Consider the following 15,520-nt stretch of genomic DNA (forward strand, 5'->3'; position numbering starts at 1 on the left):
ATCTTTTTATGCAACCCCATTCGTTTCCAGTTATTTTCAATTCAATAGATTTACAGATTTGTCTCCGCAGTTAAAATCTACACAGGTTTTCTCACACCTACTAACCACCGGACTAACCAACCAACCCCCAGAAGTCCTTTCTTGGTCTGATTTGCCAGTTGTTTTGTAACAAAGCTAACCAATATTTGCCAAACTACAATAGCTGTTAACACATCATTCTGTTTTGAAATTTGTGCCAATAAAAATAATCTTTTGGATTTGGTGTCATTTTCCTTTTCCTTTTTATTTGAGCCGGAAAGTGCATGTGTGTGTGTGTGTGCACATGCACATGCATGTTGGAAGGAGTAGTAAGATGTTTGCTACTCTGCTTCCTTTTCTAACTTCCTTCACTCCAAATGCAACAAATTCCTTGAATTCTATAATCAGGTTGTGTTGTAGAATTTTATTCAATATGATATGTGGTGGGAGTGAGAGAAAAAGTTTATGTGTGATAGAAAGAAAGAGGAGTTAGTGAGAAAGTGTGAGAGAGGAAGGGAAGGATAAGAGAGAAAATAGTAATTAATTAGACAATACCTTTTTTCTTAATGCTTAAATAATTAGTTAATTAACTAAATTATATTTTACTTTGAAGCTTTCATTTTATTTTTGCTTTTCTATTAAATTAATTTTTAGTTCATTATTATTTTATCATGAAAATCATTCCAGAAAAGCTAAGTTTAAAAGATAAGTTCTCTCTTACCATCACCACAACCTTAACTACCCCTCTGCAAAAAACCCCAAAAAAAAACAAACAAACAAACAAAACAAAAGCCTCAACAATATTTTAACCCTTCTTTATTTTCAGCTTTCATGTGGTGGGAGAAAGATGTGGGATTAGGAGGCAGTAATTCTTTCTTTTACCCTTCCCCATAAAATAAAATCTTCCGTAATTTAATATCAATTTAGATTTAAAAAAACCTCCCCAAAAAACAAAGAAAAAACCCCAACGTGCCTCGAAATCCCACTTCCTGTAAGAGGATAAAATATTATCTGCGAGATTTAAAAAGCACAACTAATATCTGTTTCACCTGCGATGGATCATTTCTTCATTCTTTTTTATACTTCTACTTTCTTTCTCAAATACTTCCTTCTTTCATTCATTTTTGGATTTTTTTGATACTTAACTTTTATTTTCACCAATCAACAAAAAGGAATGTGAGTGATATTGTCAAAAGAAGTCGCCAGTTATGTATGGTGTTTGTTTATTATTTTTTAATCAATTTTAGTTTGCTGAGCTTGGCAGCCTTCTTAGCAAATGACCAGCAGATGACAACTGTTGATTAAGATACCCAGGCACAAGTAGAGGCTGATTAGTGATTTACACAAGTCCAAAGCCCTCTGTCTGGTTAATGGCTTGCAACAGTTTGGAATGAAGTTTCGCTTTTGAGGTGTATCTAGGCAGGTCGAGTAGGTTGAAGCATGTGTGAGCAACAGGTAAATAATCTTCTCCACTTTTGGTTGGTTGAATAATCATCTGAAACAGAAGAGAGGGAGGAAACTAGTTGAAAAAAATCTCAATATAACCATTAGAATTTATATTTTAGCACAGGTATATCAGTCAATCCCAAGTTGCTGGTGTAGTTGTGTTTATCAGTGGAACTGGCCTGTCTCCTAAGGTGGAAGTCCTCATTAATAGAAATTTACGTTGGTTGGGGCACGTACACAGGATGGACATCAACAGACACCCCAAACAAATCTTTTACTCTCAACTATGTAAAGGAAAAAGAATCCATGGAAGATCTAGACTGAGATTCAAAGATACTACAAAATGGAACATGAAAGGAAAAGGAATTGATCATAACAAATGGCAAACCCAAGCAAAAAACCAACTCATATGGAGAAAGCTTAATAAAGTCATGCCATGTGTCAGAAGGGACTGTCAGAAATGTCAGATATAAGTCTTATATGATGAGGAAAGGTCAATTTGTCGGAAAAAGCGAAAGAAAATCACTAAATCAGATCTAAAAGGCTCTTAAGCAAACTGAAAAATCCAGCAGAAGATGATTTGATTTGGTTTTTCTCAAACGAGAAAATCTTTTCTCGTTTGAGAAAAACTTTGACCAAGACCAAAAAGTTAACAGAAGAAATGATAGATGGTTATGTGCAGACCCTTCTGAAGTTCCAAGTGTTATGCATACAAAATTTCCTGTAACTGTCATGGCTTTAGGGGTTGTCAGCAATGAAGGACATATGATGCCTCCTTATTTCATTTCCACAAGGCCTTAGAGTTAACTCTGCCACCTACATTGGAGGCCTGGAAATAATTGTTAAGCCCTGGACAGACAGTGTATGCAATGGAAGGCCATAGATGTTTCAGTAAGACTCTGCACTATCACACATGGCTCTAGTAACACAGGAATGGATGGCTGAAAATTTTCATGATCATATAACCCCCAACATTTGGCTTTCTAATTCCCCAGATCTCAATGGAGCGTTGTTGAGAGAGAGGTCAATGAACACACCCATAACACCAAAGATTCTTTGAAAGCTACCAGTCATGATAATATCCAAAATTAACCAAGACCACTTGTAGATGATTTAGATCTAAAATTAACCAAGACCACATGTAGATGATTTAGATCTAATATAGAAGCAGTTGTTGAAGCTGAAGGTGGTTTTATTGAATAACATTATAGAAAATAAGGTTCATTTTTATCCTCATAGCATTTTTGATAAATAAAGTTATCTGTTATTATATATCTGTTTTTCTATAAACATTCTCGCCACATGGATGAAGATAGTTGTGCGAAAAGTGTCACACCCTAGCAGTTGAGGGAACCTGTGGAAGAGGCAGACCCAGGAAAACCTGGGACGAGGTGGTGAAGCACGACCTTCAAACTTTAGGTCTCACTGAGGAAATGACTAGAGACCGAGACCTCTGGAAGTATGCTGTGCGTGAGAAGACCTAGCAGGACAAGTGAGACCATAACCCGTGTAACTTCTACACGGGATGTAGCCGGTCCACTTATGCATACCTTCCCTTCTTGGGACACAAAACTCTACTTGTGTAGACCTGTTGAGGCAAGTGAGAATCAGAATCAAAATTGATCAATGGAAATTGCAGCTGAGATACCAGTGCCGATGGCACGTAAGAGAACCATCCGAACGTGGCCGTTGCCAGCACCGCCCCGACTGGCCTCGTGCCAGTGGCACATAAAAAGCACCATCCAATCGTGGCCGTTTGCCAGACTCATCTGGCACCTGTGCCGGTGGCACGTAAAAAGCACCCACTACACTCATGGAGTGGTTGGCATTAGGAAGGGCATCCAGCCGTAGAAACATTGCCAGATCAGACTGGGCCTGGTGCAGCCTTCTGGCTTCCCAGACCCCAGTTGAACCATCCAACCCATGCTAGCATGGAAAGCGGATGCTAAACGATAATGATGATGATGATAAATCTGTCCTCAAATATCTTAATCACCCTATATATATATATATATATATATATATATATATATATATATATATTATATATATATATATATATATATATATATATATATATATACACACTTACGATCTAAAGGATGCAACCTCATTTAAAATACTGAATTACTATCCACTTCAGATGAAATAAACATTCACTCTCAACTTTTAAATATGGTGTTTTTTCTCAAACATTATTGTTTTTCCAGTAGCCATCTTGTGAACATATCTGATAATTGCCAAATAAGATAACCCTTTGATCCTCCCAAAGTAAGTTCTGCAAGTAAGACCTGTCCTCCACAGCAGAAGTGTTAAAGCCACATCCCCTGGTGAAGATGATTGGCCTGCAAGAGTTCTGTGCTGGTGGCAAGTAAAAGGCACTTATGCCAGTGTCACTTAAAAGCTCTTGCGCTGGTAGCACATTAAAAGCATCTGCGCACACTGTAAAGTGGTTGGCACTAGGAAGGGCATCCAGTTGTAGAAAGCAAGAAAAATCAGACTGGAATCTGGCGCAGCATCCCAGCTTGCCAGTACCGGTCAAACCATCCAACCCATGCCAGCATAGAAAATAGATGTTCAAGGGTGACGACGATGATGAAATTACTCTATATAAAATATTAATAACTCTCAAATATATTGAGTGCTTTATTTTGCTAAACCTATCAACAAACAGTCTATATACACCTACATATGTGTACCTATCTACACACTTAATTTTTAACAGTCCTTCTCTGGCTGTTAAAAAGGTTAGGCGAAGGAATTTACTACAGAATGGTTGGCTGTTGAAGGAGGTACATTCTACTAAAGGCTATTTACTGCTCAACTACTTGAAGTGTCACAGCTTATGAATATATGCACAATTATTAGTATAAGAAGGATAACTGGAACATGGTTTGCTTAGCTTTATCCATCAAGAAAACAAAAGATAAAGTCAAATTTGACTTAAGAAGAATGAAGCTGGCTATTTTGATACTAAAACTCAATCATCCAGACCCTCAACTGTTTTAGTCAAAATCCATAAGTCTATGAATTATAAATGTGATGGATTTTTAATAATACTGGTAATGATCATTATTTTAGCATAAAGTCATAAATTTGAGAGTGATAGAGAGAGAAAATAATGTGAAAAACAAAGCTCAAAAGATATGTAATAAAACACACACACACAGAGGTTTTCTTTCAAGATAAAGGACAAACAAGACTGAATTAAACCCGTTTTATTACTTATTTTTCATATTTCCAAAGTAGTTTTTCATATTTAGTGATGCACACTTAAGACAATGTTTTGATAAACATCATGCCCAAATAAAATAGGATTACTTTTTCATCTGGTACAAAACACAAATTTTCAGTGAGTTGAGAAGTTGAGCACCTTTTCAAACTCCACCCGTCTAACACACGTGGACATATTTACAAAGTCAGAAAACAGCATAGCTCCCATGACTTTAGGAAACATTTTTTCACGCTGAGAGTTGCTGAAGCATGGAACAAACTGCCAGCATCAGTTGTTAGTTGTCGGAGCACTGCATCCTTCAAAACTTCCATGCTTTCTGAGATTCGCCAACACTATACCTGATTTTCTCCCCTCCATACACACACAAGCATGTACCTGACTCATACATTGTTCGCTTTCCAGACATTTGTACATTACTGCATGTACTTTATACACACTTTCTGACAAGTTGTGGTGCACCTGAGCACTGTATACAGTAATTTCATTATTATTATTATAACATTTATATTTTTCCCTAAAGATATTGTTAATTTCTCCTGTTTGATACAGGTCAAAATATTTTGGAAAAAAAAAAAAAGAATATTAGCTTTGATCAACTTCCAGTCCTTGTACTAATTATTTCAAACTTCTCATCACTAAGAAATGAAAACTGAAGTTGGCTCTTGGGTGAATGTAGATTATCATAATAATTTTAATGTCTTATCCTTCATGCTTGCACAGATCAGATGGACTTTGTAGAGGAAAATTTTAAGGTTGGATGAAGTTTCCTGTCACCACCCCAAAATGTTTCCTAGTAACATATTTCTCCATGGTCAGACATGTTTTCACAGAGGAGTGGAAATAAACAACACAGTTTGTATGATGGAGATGCATGTTTACAACTATCACACAAGGTGAAGACAAGGAGATACAAACACACCTACAGAGACATATATAACAGGCTCCTTTTAGTTTCCATCCACTAAATTCATCAACAAGGCTTTGATCAACCTGGAACTATAATAGAAGACACTTGACCAAAGGTGCCATGCAGTGGAAGCAATGAAACTAAATACTGTTAAGTATTTTGTTTATGTGAGTTTTCAGTTTAATAATTTCAGTTTGTTTCAATTTGATTTCATCAACAAATATTGCTTTCTATAGAATAGCATTACCCTTTTTAGAGAACAAATTTATCTTTCATCTGTTCACAGTTACTGATACCAGAGATGAACACCAGTTCATAGGACCAGGCCAGTATGGAAAATAGACATTAAATGTCGATGATGAAGAATCTGTTCATTTATTTTTATGAAGAACTTGATGATAAATACCAGTCCTAAGGCTTATTTTAGTAATTTGCTAAACCTGCAGAGTTCAAGAAGTTAGACTGCTGTAAGGATTCTCTTTTTGTTACACTGACATTTTCCATTCTTTGAAACCCTTTGCACTGATCTTTGCTAATGAAAATGATCACTAGTCACTTCCAATTACTGTTTACTTTACTTGAAATTAAAAGTCCCAGTTCCCCAATGTACTTAATTTTTCTGTTAAACAAGTAGAATTTTGGGATGAAAAATAGCATGCATTCTTATTTCATAGATGTATGACTAGCATTCGAAGGGTACCTTTCTTTAAAGTTAAGTAAATTTATGAACTTGCAAACATCAACCCATCCAGTCTAGTCAAGTGAAATGTTTGTAAAACAGAAAATATATAAAAAAAAATAAAATACACAAGTAGTAGCATGGATATATTTGTTAAATAGGACATTTTAGGGAATTTAATAAAGAACAAAAAGTGAAAATTAACAAACCTTGAGAGAGGTCATTCCAGTGATAGGAATTCTGTCACTCCCAGTTAGAAACACTGTAAATATAGAGGTCAGTATAAATATTACAACTTATGACACTGAAATACATGCATAAACTTTGGATTATTATTCTGTGAGATGTAATATTTATTCACATTATTTTGAATTAGTCATGTATTATCTCATGGCTTTGAGATTTTGATAATGTGACTGTTTATTTTCAGAATGATATGTGTAAGAGGCCAAATATGACTGGTTTGAATATAAAATAAGTAGAATATCTGGGCCACATGTGGTTGGTTTAAATGCTGAAGGGTCTAAGACTTTTGCTATCATGTAGGAATTTGAGTAATTGTAGATTAGAAATTATTTTTCTCCTTTGCTTTTTTGAGTTTGATATAAGGATATGAATTTAGCACTGCAAGCTAATGAAATAATTATCACTTGTAGATAATTATTTACTATCACTTAACAGTGAAGTACACCTCCCTTTGATACCCATTCAAAGATAGTTGGATTAAGCCATTGGCAACAAAGTGTCTTTGGTAAGGATACAGAACACTAAATGCAATGTTATCCCTTTGACCTCTAAGTCACCATCTTACATGTCCATCTCCAATTCTATCTCATTCTGTGTCAATGCACAAATTAATATAGATATATGAGCACACAGAGGTAGGGAAAGATAGAGAGAGAGATACAGAGAGAGTGAGGAAGATGTATTGGCTAAACACAGATGCCAAAGCCTAAGAGATAATTTGCATAGAATGTTTATAGATTTATGAACTGAATGAAAACCAGATTAAATGAAAGCATTTAGTTAATAGGCTATAATTTATCCTTTATCTTTTACTTGTTTCAGTCATTAGACTGTGGCCATGCTGAAGCACAACCTAGAAGAATTTTAGTTGAATGAATTGACCCCAGTATTTTTTTTAAAGCCTGGCACTTATTTTATTGATCCATTTTGCTGAACTGTTAAGTTATGAGGGATATAAACACACTAACACCAGTTGTCAAGTGGTGGTGGTGGAATAAACACAGACACAAAGACACACATGTATGTTGTGTGCATGTATGTATATATATGACAGACTTCTTTCAGTTTCTAACTATCAAATCTACTCACAAGAAAACATTTGCCCAAAGTGTCACACAGTGGGATTGAACCTGGAAGCATGTGGTTGGGAAGCAAGCTTCTTACCACACAGCTACGCCTGCACCTATATTTATTTGATTTATTTTGTAAAACTCTTTTGTAAGATATGAATATGTAAATAACATCTGAATACATACACAAGAATTTCTTTTTGTCTTCCAGTGACAAGTCCAAAAATACTTCCCAGAAGAATTTGATAGTAGTGTGATAACGGTGGTATTCATCTTTGTAAGTGGTATTCTGGAAATGAAATAAGCATCATTAAAAGAACAGAGAAAGTAAACCAAAATGAACTGTTAATTCTTGCTTGAATGACGAAAACCTAGAGTGCTAGTTGTTCAACTTTAGTTTCTAATGCTTATAAAAATGAGACATTGAATCACTATATGAAGCCCTCTCAAAAAAGCATAGAAACAATGTCTTTTGTAGCAAAGTTGAAATCACAACTCACAAACTGGTCATCTTATTCACTCAAATATTTCACCAAGATTTTGTCCAGCAAGTCGACATTTTTAATAATAACTAGGCCAACTATTGCAGAAAATTAGTCTAAAAGTGTGAAAAATGTACCTTTTCAAGTTCTATAAAATCATATTGTTCATTGCCAATAACCATTGCTTGTAATTCACGGGGATGCAGTAATTCCTGTAATAAACAAAATTTCTCATTAAATTAAATGTATTTTTTTGACAGAGTTTTATTTTTTATTAGTGAAATATAAATAACATCATCATCATCATCATCAAATAGTAGTTGTGATACCTGTGCCGGTGGCACATAAAAAGCACCATCCGAACGTGGCTGTTGCCAGCGCTGCCTCGACTGGCTTCTGTGCCGGTGGCACATAAAAAGCACGATACGAACGTGGCCGATGCCAGCGATGCCTCGACTGGCTCCAGTGCCGGCGGCACATAAAAAGCACCATCCGAACGTGGCCAATGCCAGCACCACCTTGGCTGGCTAACATATATACAATTTATATTTAAAGACTAATCTTAGATTGAATAAAAAAAACATAAAAAAAAATTAAGAGGAATCTAACTAAAATGACTATACTGAAGGATTAGTTGTTTAAGAAGAATAAGTAAAAAAAGGAACTACTGTTGACACAGTATACTAAAGATTCATTTCAATCCTGTGACATCTTGTCTATAGAACACTGTTCTGAAATCTAGCTTTACCACTACTTTCATTATTTTCCCAAGTTTGTTCCTGTCTGTCTCAGTATTTTTCATAGCCAGTTTACAACATCTTTTCACTCGTCAAATAATAAAAAAAAAAGACCTCCTTCAGTCATGAAAGTTCCTCTCTGAGGCACAAATCTGGGAAAGGTTGTTTTATGGAAGACCAGCAGTCACCATGTATACCAGCCACCCCTCTCCACGCCACCGGTGTTATCCAAGGAAAAAGCTGTTACAGTTTGGCATCGGCGACTTCGCAACTTATTGCTACAGCTAAGTGAACTGAAGCAACATGAAATAAAGTGTCTTGCTCAAGAACACAACACATGGTTTACAAATTGAACTCACTACCTCATAATTGTGAGCTCTATGCTTTCACAGGTAATACTATTCATACTAATTACATGAGCAGACCAACACAACTTCTTTTGCACATTGTTAAAGGTTTTTACTGTTCAGTTATCATCACAGCTTCCTCCAAGTCAGTTTCCTTTTCTGCAAGTCAAGAGTTAATATATGCCAGGAATTTATTTATCAACTACTGAGAGATAAAAGGTGAAGTTTTTAAAGTCATCTCAAATAAAGTTTGAACTAAAAAAAAAAATAAATAAAAAAAAACCAACAAACAAGTTACTATAAAGTATCTAGCCTAGTTATCCCCTGTATCACCAATGATTATTTCTCTTTGGTACAACTAGTTGATTTTTATTGGTCAAGAGGCCTATTACCTCTGCTTGAACCAACAATAATTTTCCTTTTGTGGCCAGTATATTATAAGAGACAAGTGTATTAATTGAACACCTACAAGAATAATAGAAAGAAAACAGCTAAAAAGGGCTTCTAGTTCCAATTTTAAAAATATCCAAATGCCTCATTCACTACCATGTTCTTATGAAGACTGAGAAAACAAGATTACCAAAGCTTTGCTCCTGCACACTTTAGAAAAGCCTTCACTGAAAGCCAGGAATTCTTTCTCAACAGATTTATTGAAGATGTAGTCCACGTAAGCGTCAACAAATTCTTTTCTAATAAAATATAAAAAAAAAAAAAGAAGCAGAACATTAAAAGATGATTATGTTAATCCAGCTTTCAAGTAGATACACACACACACACACATACATGCATACACACCCATCTGTTTGACAGTATAGTATCTAACAGATTACCAGCCTGCCAGTAATAACTACTAACTATATTACAATGCCAGCAAGTGTAATCAATCCTCAGCATGATAGACGATAGTGACCTCCATTTGATGAAGGAAAATATATCTGGAGCTATAGCTCCAGATTGAAGTGTTTGTACCAAGGACAGGCCATAACCACCAACAATGAGACAATTGTGGAATATGTTTCATGTATATAATGGTTTAACAATTTAGTTAACCCTGTCTTTCATTTATAGTAAGTAGATATGCCATATAAATATCTACTCTTACTACAAAGCATAATAAGTTCTAATTTTAAAAGAAGTCTATAAATATGTTGATGTGTTTGTGGAGTTGACAGAATTAACCTCAATAAATGAGTCTGGGAGGATGACAGTAAAGTCAACCATACCAAGATTTCAACTCAGAATATAAAGAGATATTTATTAACAAATAAATCGTTTTTTGTATCTATTGCAACAAAATATGATAATACAATAATGGTTAAACCTTGATTTTTAATAATTTTAAGACTAAATGTTTTTTTGCTTTGTTTTCATAAAACAAACATTACAATTCTTAAAGCTACCTTCTAATTATTGTTTTCATTCTAGCTTAATTGTAAAAATATGAAAGAGAATTCTGGCATTAAAAAAAAACCCCAAAACACATGGTTTTAAAAGTTTTTGCTCAGACTTGGAGCAGTCTGAGAGATGAAGATAAGACTTATTGCTAGCATCTATCAACCAGTTTGAAACAATATTGCTTATTCATATTTTTTAATTATTAATTAAACATAGTGGAACTATAGCTACTGCAAGGTCAACAGTTTCAATCTAAAAACAGGTTCCACTTGTACTTCATTGTTGAAGAGAAAATACATATAAGATACTACAATATAATAATTTCTGGATGTAGGTTATTACAGTGGACCAAAGGACTTCCCACTGCCTATGTAAAATGAAATAGCAGTTGTAAATTCAGCTTCTTAGAAATTTACCAGAAGTACATTTCTTATTGAATTTACAACTATTTAACAGAAGTACATTTCTTATTGAAATGATAGCATGATATTGGCTGGTTGGATCAAAGGGAAAGATTTAGGCAGGTAAATTTTCTCAAGGTAGGCATAAAATGGAGATACTGGTATAAACATAAGAGGAGAAATATGATTGAGTAATTGAATAAAATAACCTTCCTACCTATTTGATTTATTTACAACTTTCTTTGCGCCGCCAGGAACCAATTCAACATTTTTCACTTTCTCAAAACTTTCCACTGATATCTGCAAATGCAAACAATGGTTATTGCTCCTGGAAGTATGAATACATAAAGCACAATGCAGTAGTCTTACCTGATCACAAAAACCAACAGCAGAAAGGTGTCAAAAATTTCAATGACGCTTTATTGATTTTACATGATTAAAGGACTACATTTGAACTCCATTTCATCTCAAAATTAACCATATTCTGTTGGTAAGGTTTCAAGAAATCGAATGGTTAGCATTTTAGCAGTTCACATCCTAAATGTGATGGTCATGATGGTCTACATAATATTAGAAGTTGTGAGAAATAGAGGTAAGATCTCATCACAAACTCTATAGAAACATCATTGAGGTATCAAGAAAAAGTTTGTTTGAATTGATTTTTTTGTATTTTCTCACAACATAAATTTATCACCTTCTCTATGTCAGGACCATACTTGGTTTAATTTAATTTGAAACTATACAGTGATTAGTTGTTTTAAAATTCCAATATGTTGGTAGACCACATAAACTGCCCCATGAAAACTACACACATCAAACATGCATATATTGACGAATTTATGTATACTTGTAACAGGGATGCATCTCTCATAAAATTATGCATACATGCTTATGTACACATCTTACATATGCATGTATTTATTCTTTTCTGATATGTGATTGATGTCCAGCTTGATACACAAACATGTTTAGTTTAATATGATTATCTCAGCATATACTTGCATGCTTTACAAAAAGTCCTTTAGCAACTTCCCAATATATATCCCAAAATAATATTCTACATAATTATTCCAAAGTGGACACTTACAAAAACTATATTTACTAAGGTCAGTACTTTAATTACATTCTTCTATTCTAACAAATACTAATTTACTATAAAACATTTTTTTATATTTTCTTCACAATACCTGGATAAACAAGGTTAATAAAGTTTAGATTTATATTTTCTTATGTAAACAGCCATTTAATAGTCTTCTACAACCTCTCATTGTAACAGAAAATCATATTATAGGAATTATGGGAGTTGGTTTTAGTTTCCAGCTGGACCCATTTCAACTTCTATATATTTGCTGTACAAATGGAAGAGTTGAAATGAAACCAGGAATAATTTGAGAAAGGACACATGTAAATGTGCCTGTCCAAATTAGCAAACAAAATATTTCACACAAGCTAACATGGTAAAAAGGCAATGTAAAATAACAACTAAATGGTTAAGATCAAATATCTACCTCAAATGTAATGCCAAAGACTTCCTCAAAATCGTCTTCTCCATATGCCAGAATTTGTTCTAAACTCCTGTAACAAACAGAAATAATGGTTAAAAGTTGAAGAATTAAGGATGAAAAGTTTAACTTAAGAAGGAGTATATATATATATATATGAGGAAGTACTGAAAGGGTATTGCGAAAGGCCTGGTTGGAGGCCCAATATTCTGAGTTCTTTTACAGGGCTTAGAAGAACTGAAGGACCACTGCAATAAGTGTGTGAATCTGAGACGAGAATATGTTGGATAAAATCATAATTAACTGATGCTCCTGTATTTTCTTTTACCCTAAGCCAGGAAACTTTTCTGCACCACTTGTATATATAAATAAAATGAGGCAGGATACAAAGAGGAAAACAAATCTAACGTTTCAAAATGTGACCCTTAACTGGCAAAGGATTTCAACAAACAACTGGATTTCTTGAATATCACTGATTGGGACTAAAGAATCGATGGGTGAGAGATACATGTAAATTTACCAAAAGCAATTTAATTTACAAACTGGTACAATTTATTGGATAACAGAGAGGAAAATGCCCAACACTTACCTCCCAATGGACGGCATCAACTCTTTGAGATCATCGAGAGTAACAGGCCTGTTGGTAAACACAATATAAATAGATTAATTAGGTAAAAATCATGTGTTTATGTCTGCATATGTATTTATGTAAATACACATATTAAATTCCAAACAGCATTACATTTTCAGTGATAAACAAATGAGCATAGACAGATTGTTTTTCCTTTTCTGATGTCAAAGTCTTTCTCATCATTATCTTTGAATTTCTTGCCTGTCTTGTCTACTGATTCAATATCACATATAGCTGGTATTTATTTTATCAAAGTTTTTGAAAGGCTATTAACCTTGGTGGTATTTGAACTCAAAAAATATTTAGGCTCTGAGCTCATAAAAACAAGCTGGCAATAAGAATATTATAATTTCTGACATATGCACAAGACCACAAGTTTTAAGACAGCATCAGTGACAAGATTAATGTGAGTTTCTAGTAAGGTGAGACAGTGATGCAGTTTCAGATTATAGTCAAGCTGCTTCACTTATGCTATTTGCTTTTACAAAAGAAGCATAAGTAATCTTGATTTTTTTTCCAGGTTTTAAATCCAGTTTTGCTTGGGAGTTAGGGCAGACAATATAAGATAAAGAGCTGACACTCAGTTTACTATCACAACTTATGAGAATAGATGATGATGATAAATGAATAGCAAAGTAAACCTTGTTGCAATTAGAGCACAGAAGAGTAGGAAAGTAAAGTGATCAATACAAAGCATCTCATTTGACACATTCTGTATGACTGAGTATATCAAATTTGTACAATGAAGTTATGTTTGGTGAGGCATGAAACCCATTCTGGTTCAGTAATGACAGTAGTCCTCCATAAGATTGAAGATTAACTGTAAACTGTCAATAGGCTTAGTATGTAGACAATTCCTCTAGCAATAACAGCTCTAATTGCCTGAGCTCTGGATAAAAATTGTGCAAAGATGATCAGAATGGATTCTAATGATTTTCAGGTGTTTTTCTTTGGTAAGTGCCACTTGTTATTTTACCATTGTTTATACACACATATCATACCATTTTGACAAGTTGGTTTATTTATCAGTATGTTGTCAAACTAAATAGCTGAAATTTCAATGGTTTCTGGTCTAGCAAGAGCACCATGCTGTGTGAACAACTATGGTAACTAAACATCATTGATATAGTACACTTAAGTCTAAATTAAATACCATGACTATGTACAACTTACAACTGCAAAAAAAATCATCATCATTGTCATCAACATTTAACGTCTGTTTTTCATGCTGATATGGGTTGGACAGCTTGACAGGAACTGGCAAGGTCAGGAGCTGCACCAGGTTCTGTGGTCTGTTTCGGTTTGGTTTCTACAGCTGGATGCCCTTCCTAATGCCAACCACTTTACAGAATGTACAGGGTGCTTTTTAGGTGGCACCAACACCCACACCAATGCTTTTTATGTGGCACCTTGGTTTTTGGATACCAATTCTGTTGTGGTGGGAGAGTCTTCTTGAGTACAGCAATGCACCACATATCTCGATCTTCAGTCATCTCCTTTGTAAGGCTCAGTGTTTTGAGATTGGCCTTCAATATTTCATCCCATGTCTTCCTCTTCCACAACTTCCTCCATTTTAAGTGATTGGCACTTTTTTATGCAAGTCTCTTCTTTTGCACACTGCATATAATTCCTCTTATGCCCAACTTCTCTCTCAATACACCAGTGCTCTGTTGAACACACACACACATTGCACATCTAATGGAGCATACCAGCTTTGTTCCCTTCCAGCCTTCACATGTCCTCTGCATTCAGGGCATACATCTCACTACCATGCAGTATAATTGAATTTATAAAAAGTTAGAATTCACTTGTAAACAAGAACGGTTTGCTAAAATGTACCATGTAATTGTTTTAGGTATGTAGTCATGAGCAGGCACAGACATCATCTCAACCCCTGCCCTTTGACCTAGCTGCTATATTTTAATAGTTGTAGTATTGAGTTGAAGTGATTGTGCAGAGTTGATCAATTATAAAAGTTCCTAAACCATGAAATGTATTTCAGTGAAATCTATTACCATCATCACACTAGAGAGGGCTTGATATTAACGAATCTTTGTCTTTTGGTGTTGTTTGTTTGAATTCTATTACTCATGGAACCATGTATACTTGAGTGGGATGAGTTATTTTTAATGGAATAATTTTTCTTTTTAAAGCTAAATGCACTTTTTACTTCTAGCCCTTCAATGACATGAATGGTCACTGGGCCTTCTTGAAAGTAGTAAAATCTTAAAATCTCAAATCATCCTCCCAGCTTAAAAAGGGAGAGGCTATTTAGATAATGTAATCCTGTATAAAATCTAGAGTAGCACAGCTGGCATGTTTTTGATTACAGGCTTGCTCAATCAGGTTTCTCTAGGGATGAACACCAATAACTGTGAAATAGGGAGTAGAAATCCAGGGATGAAAACTTAAGTAGCTACAGTA

At 34.6% G+C, this 15,520-nt stretch overlaps 1 protein-coding gene across 4 annotated transcripts in view; it reads right to left on the reverse strand.

Annotated features, from left to right (window-relative positions):
- Positions 1-817: 817 nt before the first annotated feature.
- LOC115211580 (probable E3 ubiquitin-protein ligase HERC4) overlaps positions 818-15,520 on the reverse strand; it is a 112,161-nt gene continuing 97,458 nt past the window's right edge. For all 4 annotated transcript variants that reach the window (XM_036503387.1, XM_029780134.2, XM_029780132.2 and 1 more), the window contains 8 exons: positions 13,055-13,102; positions 12,472-12,538; positions 11,181-11,263; positions 9,748-9,856; positions 8,221-8,295; positions 7,788-7,890; positions 6,495-6,547; positions 818-1,513 (listed from right to left, as the gene is read on the reverse strand). In XM_036503387.1, coding sequence (XP_036359280.1) covers positions 1,358-1,513; positions 6,495-6,547; positions 7,788-7,890; positions 8,221-8,295; positions 9,748-9,856; positions 11,181-11,263; positions 12,472-12,538; positions 13,055-13,102 — 694 coding nt within the window. In that variant the 3' untranslated portion in view covers positions 818-1,357. The remainder of the gene's footprint in view (positions 1,514-6,494; positions 6,548-7,787; positions 7,891-8,220; positions 8,296-9,747; positions 9,857-11,180; positions 11,264-12,471; positions 12,539-13,054; positions 13,103-15,520) is intronic.

The sequence above is a fragment of the Octopus sinensis genome, linkage group LG5 (genome assembly GCF_006345805.1).
Source record: "Octopus sinensis linkage group LG5, ASM634580v1, whole genome shotgun sequence".
Classification (NCBI taxonomy): domain Eukaryota; kingdom Metazoa; phylum Mollusca; class Cephalopoda; order Octopoda; family Octopodidae; genus Octopus; species Octopus sinensis.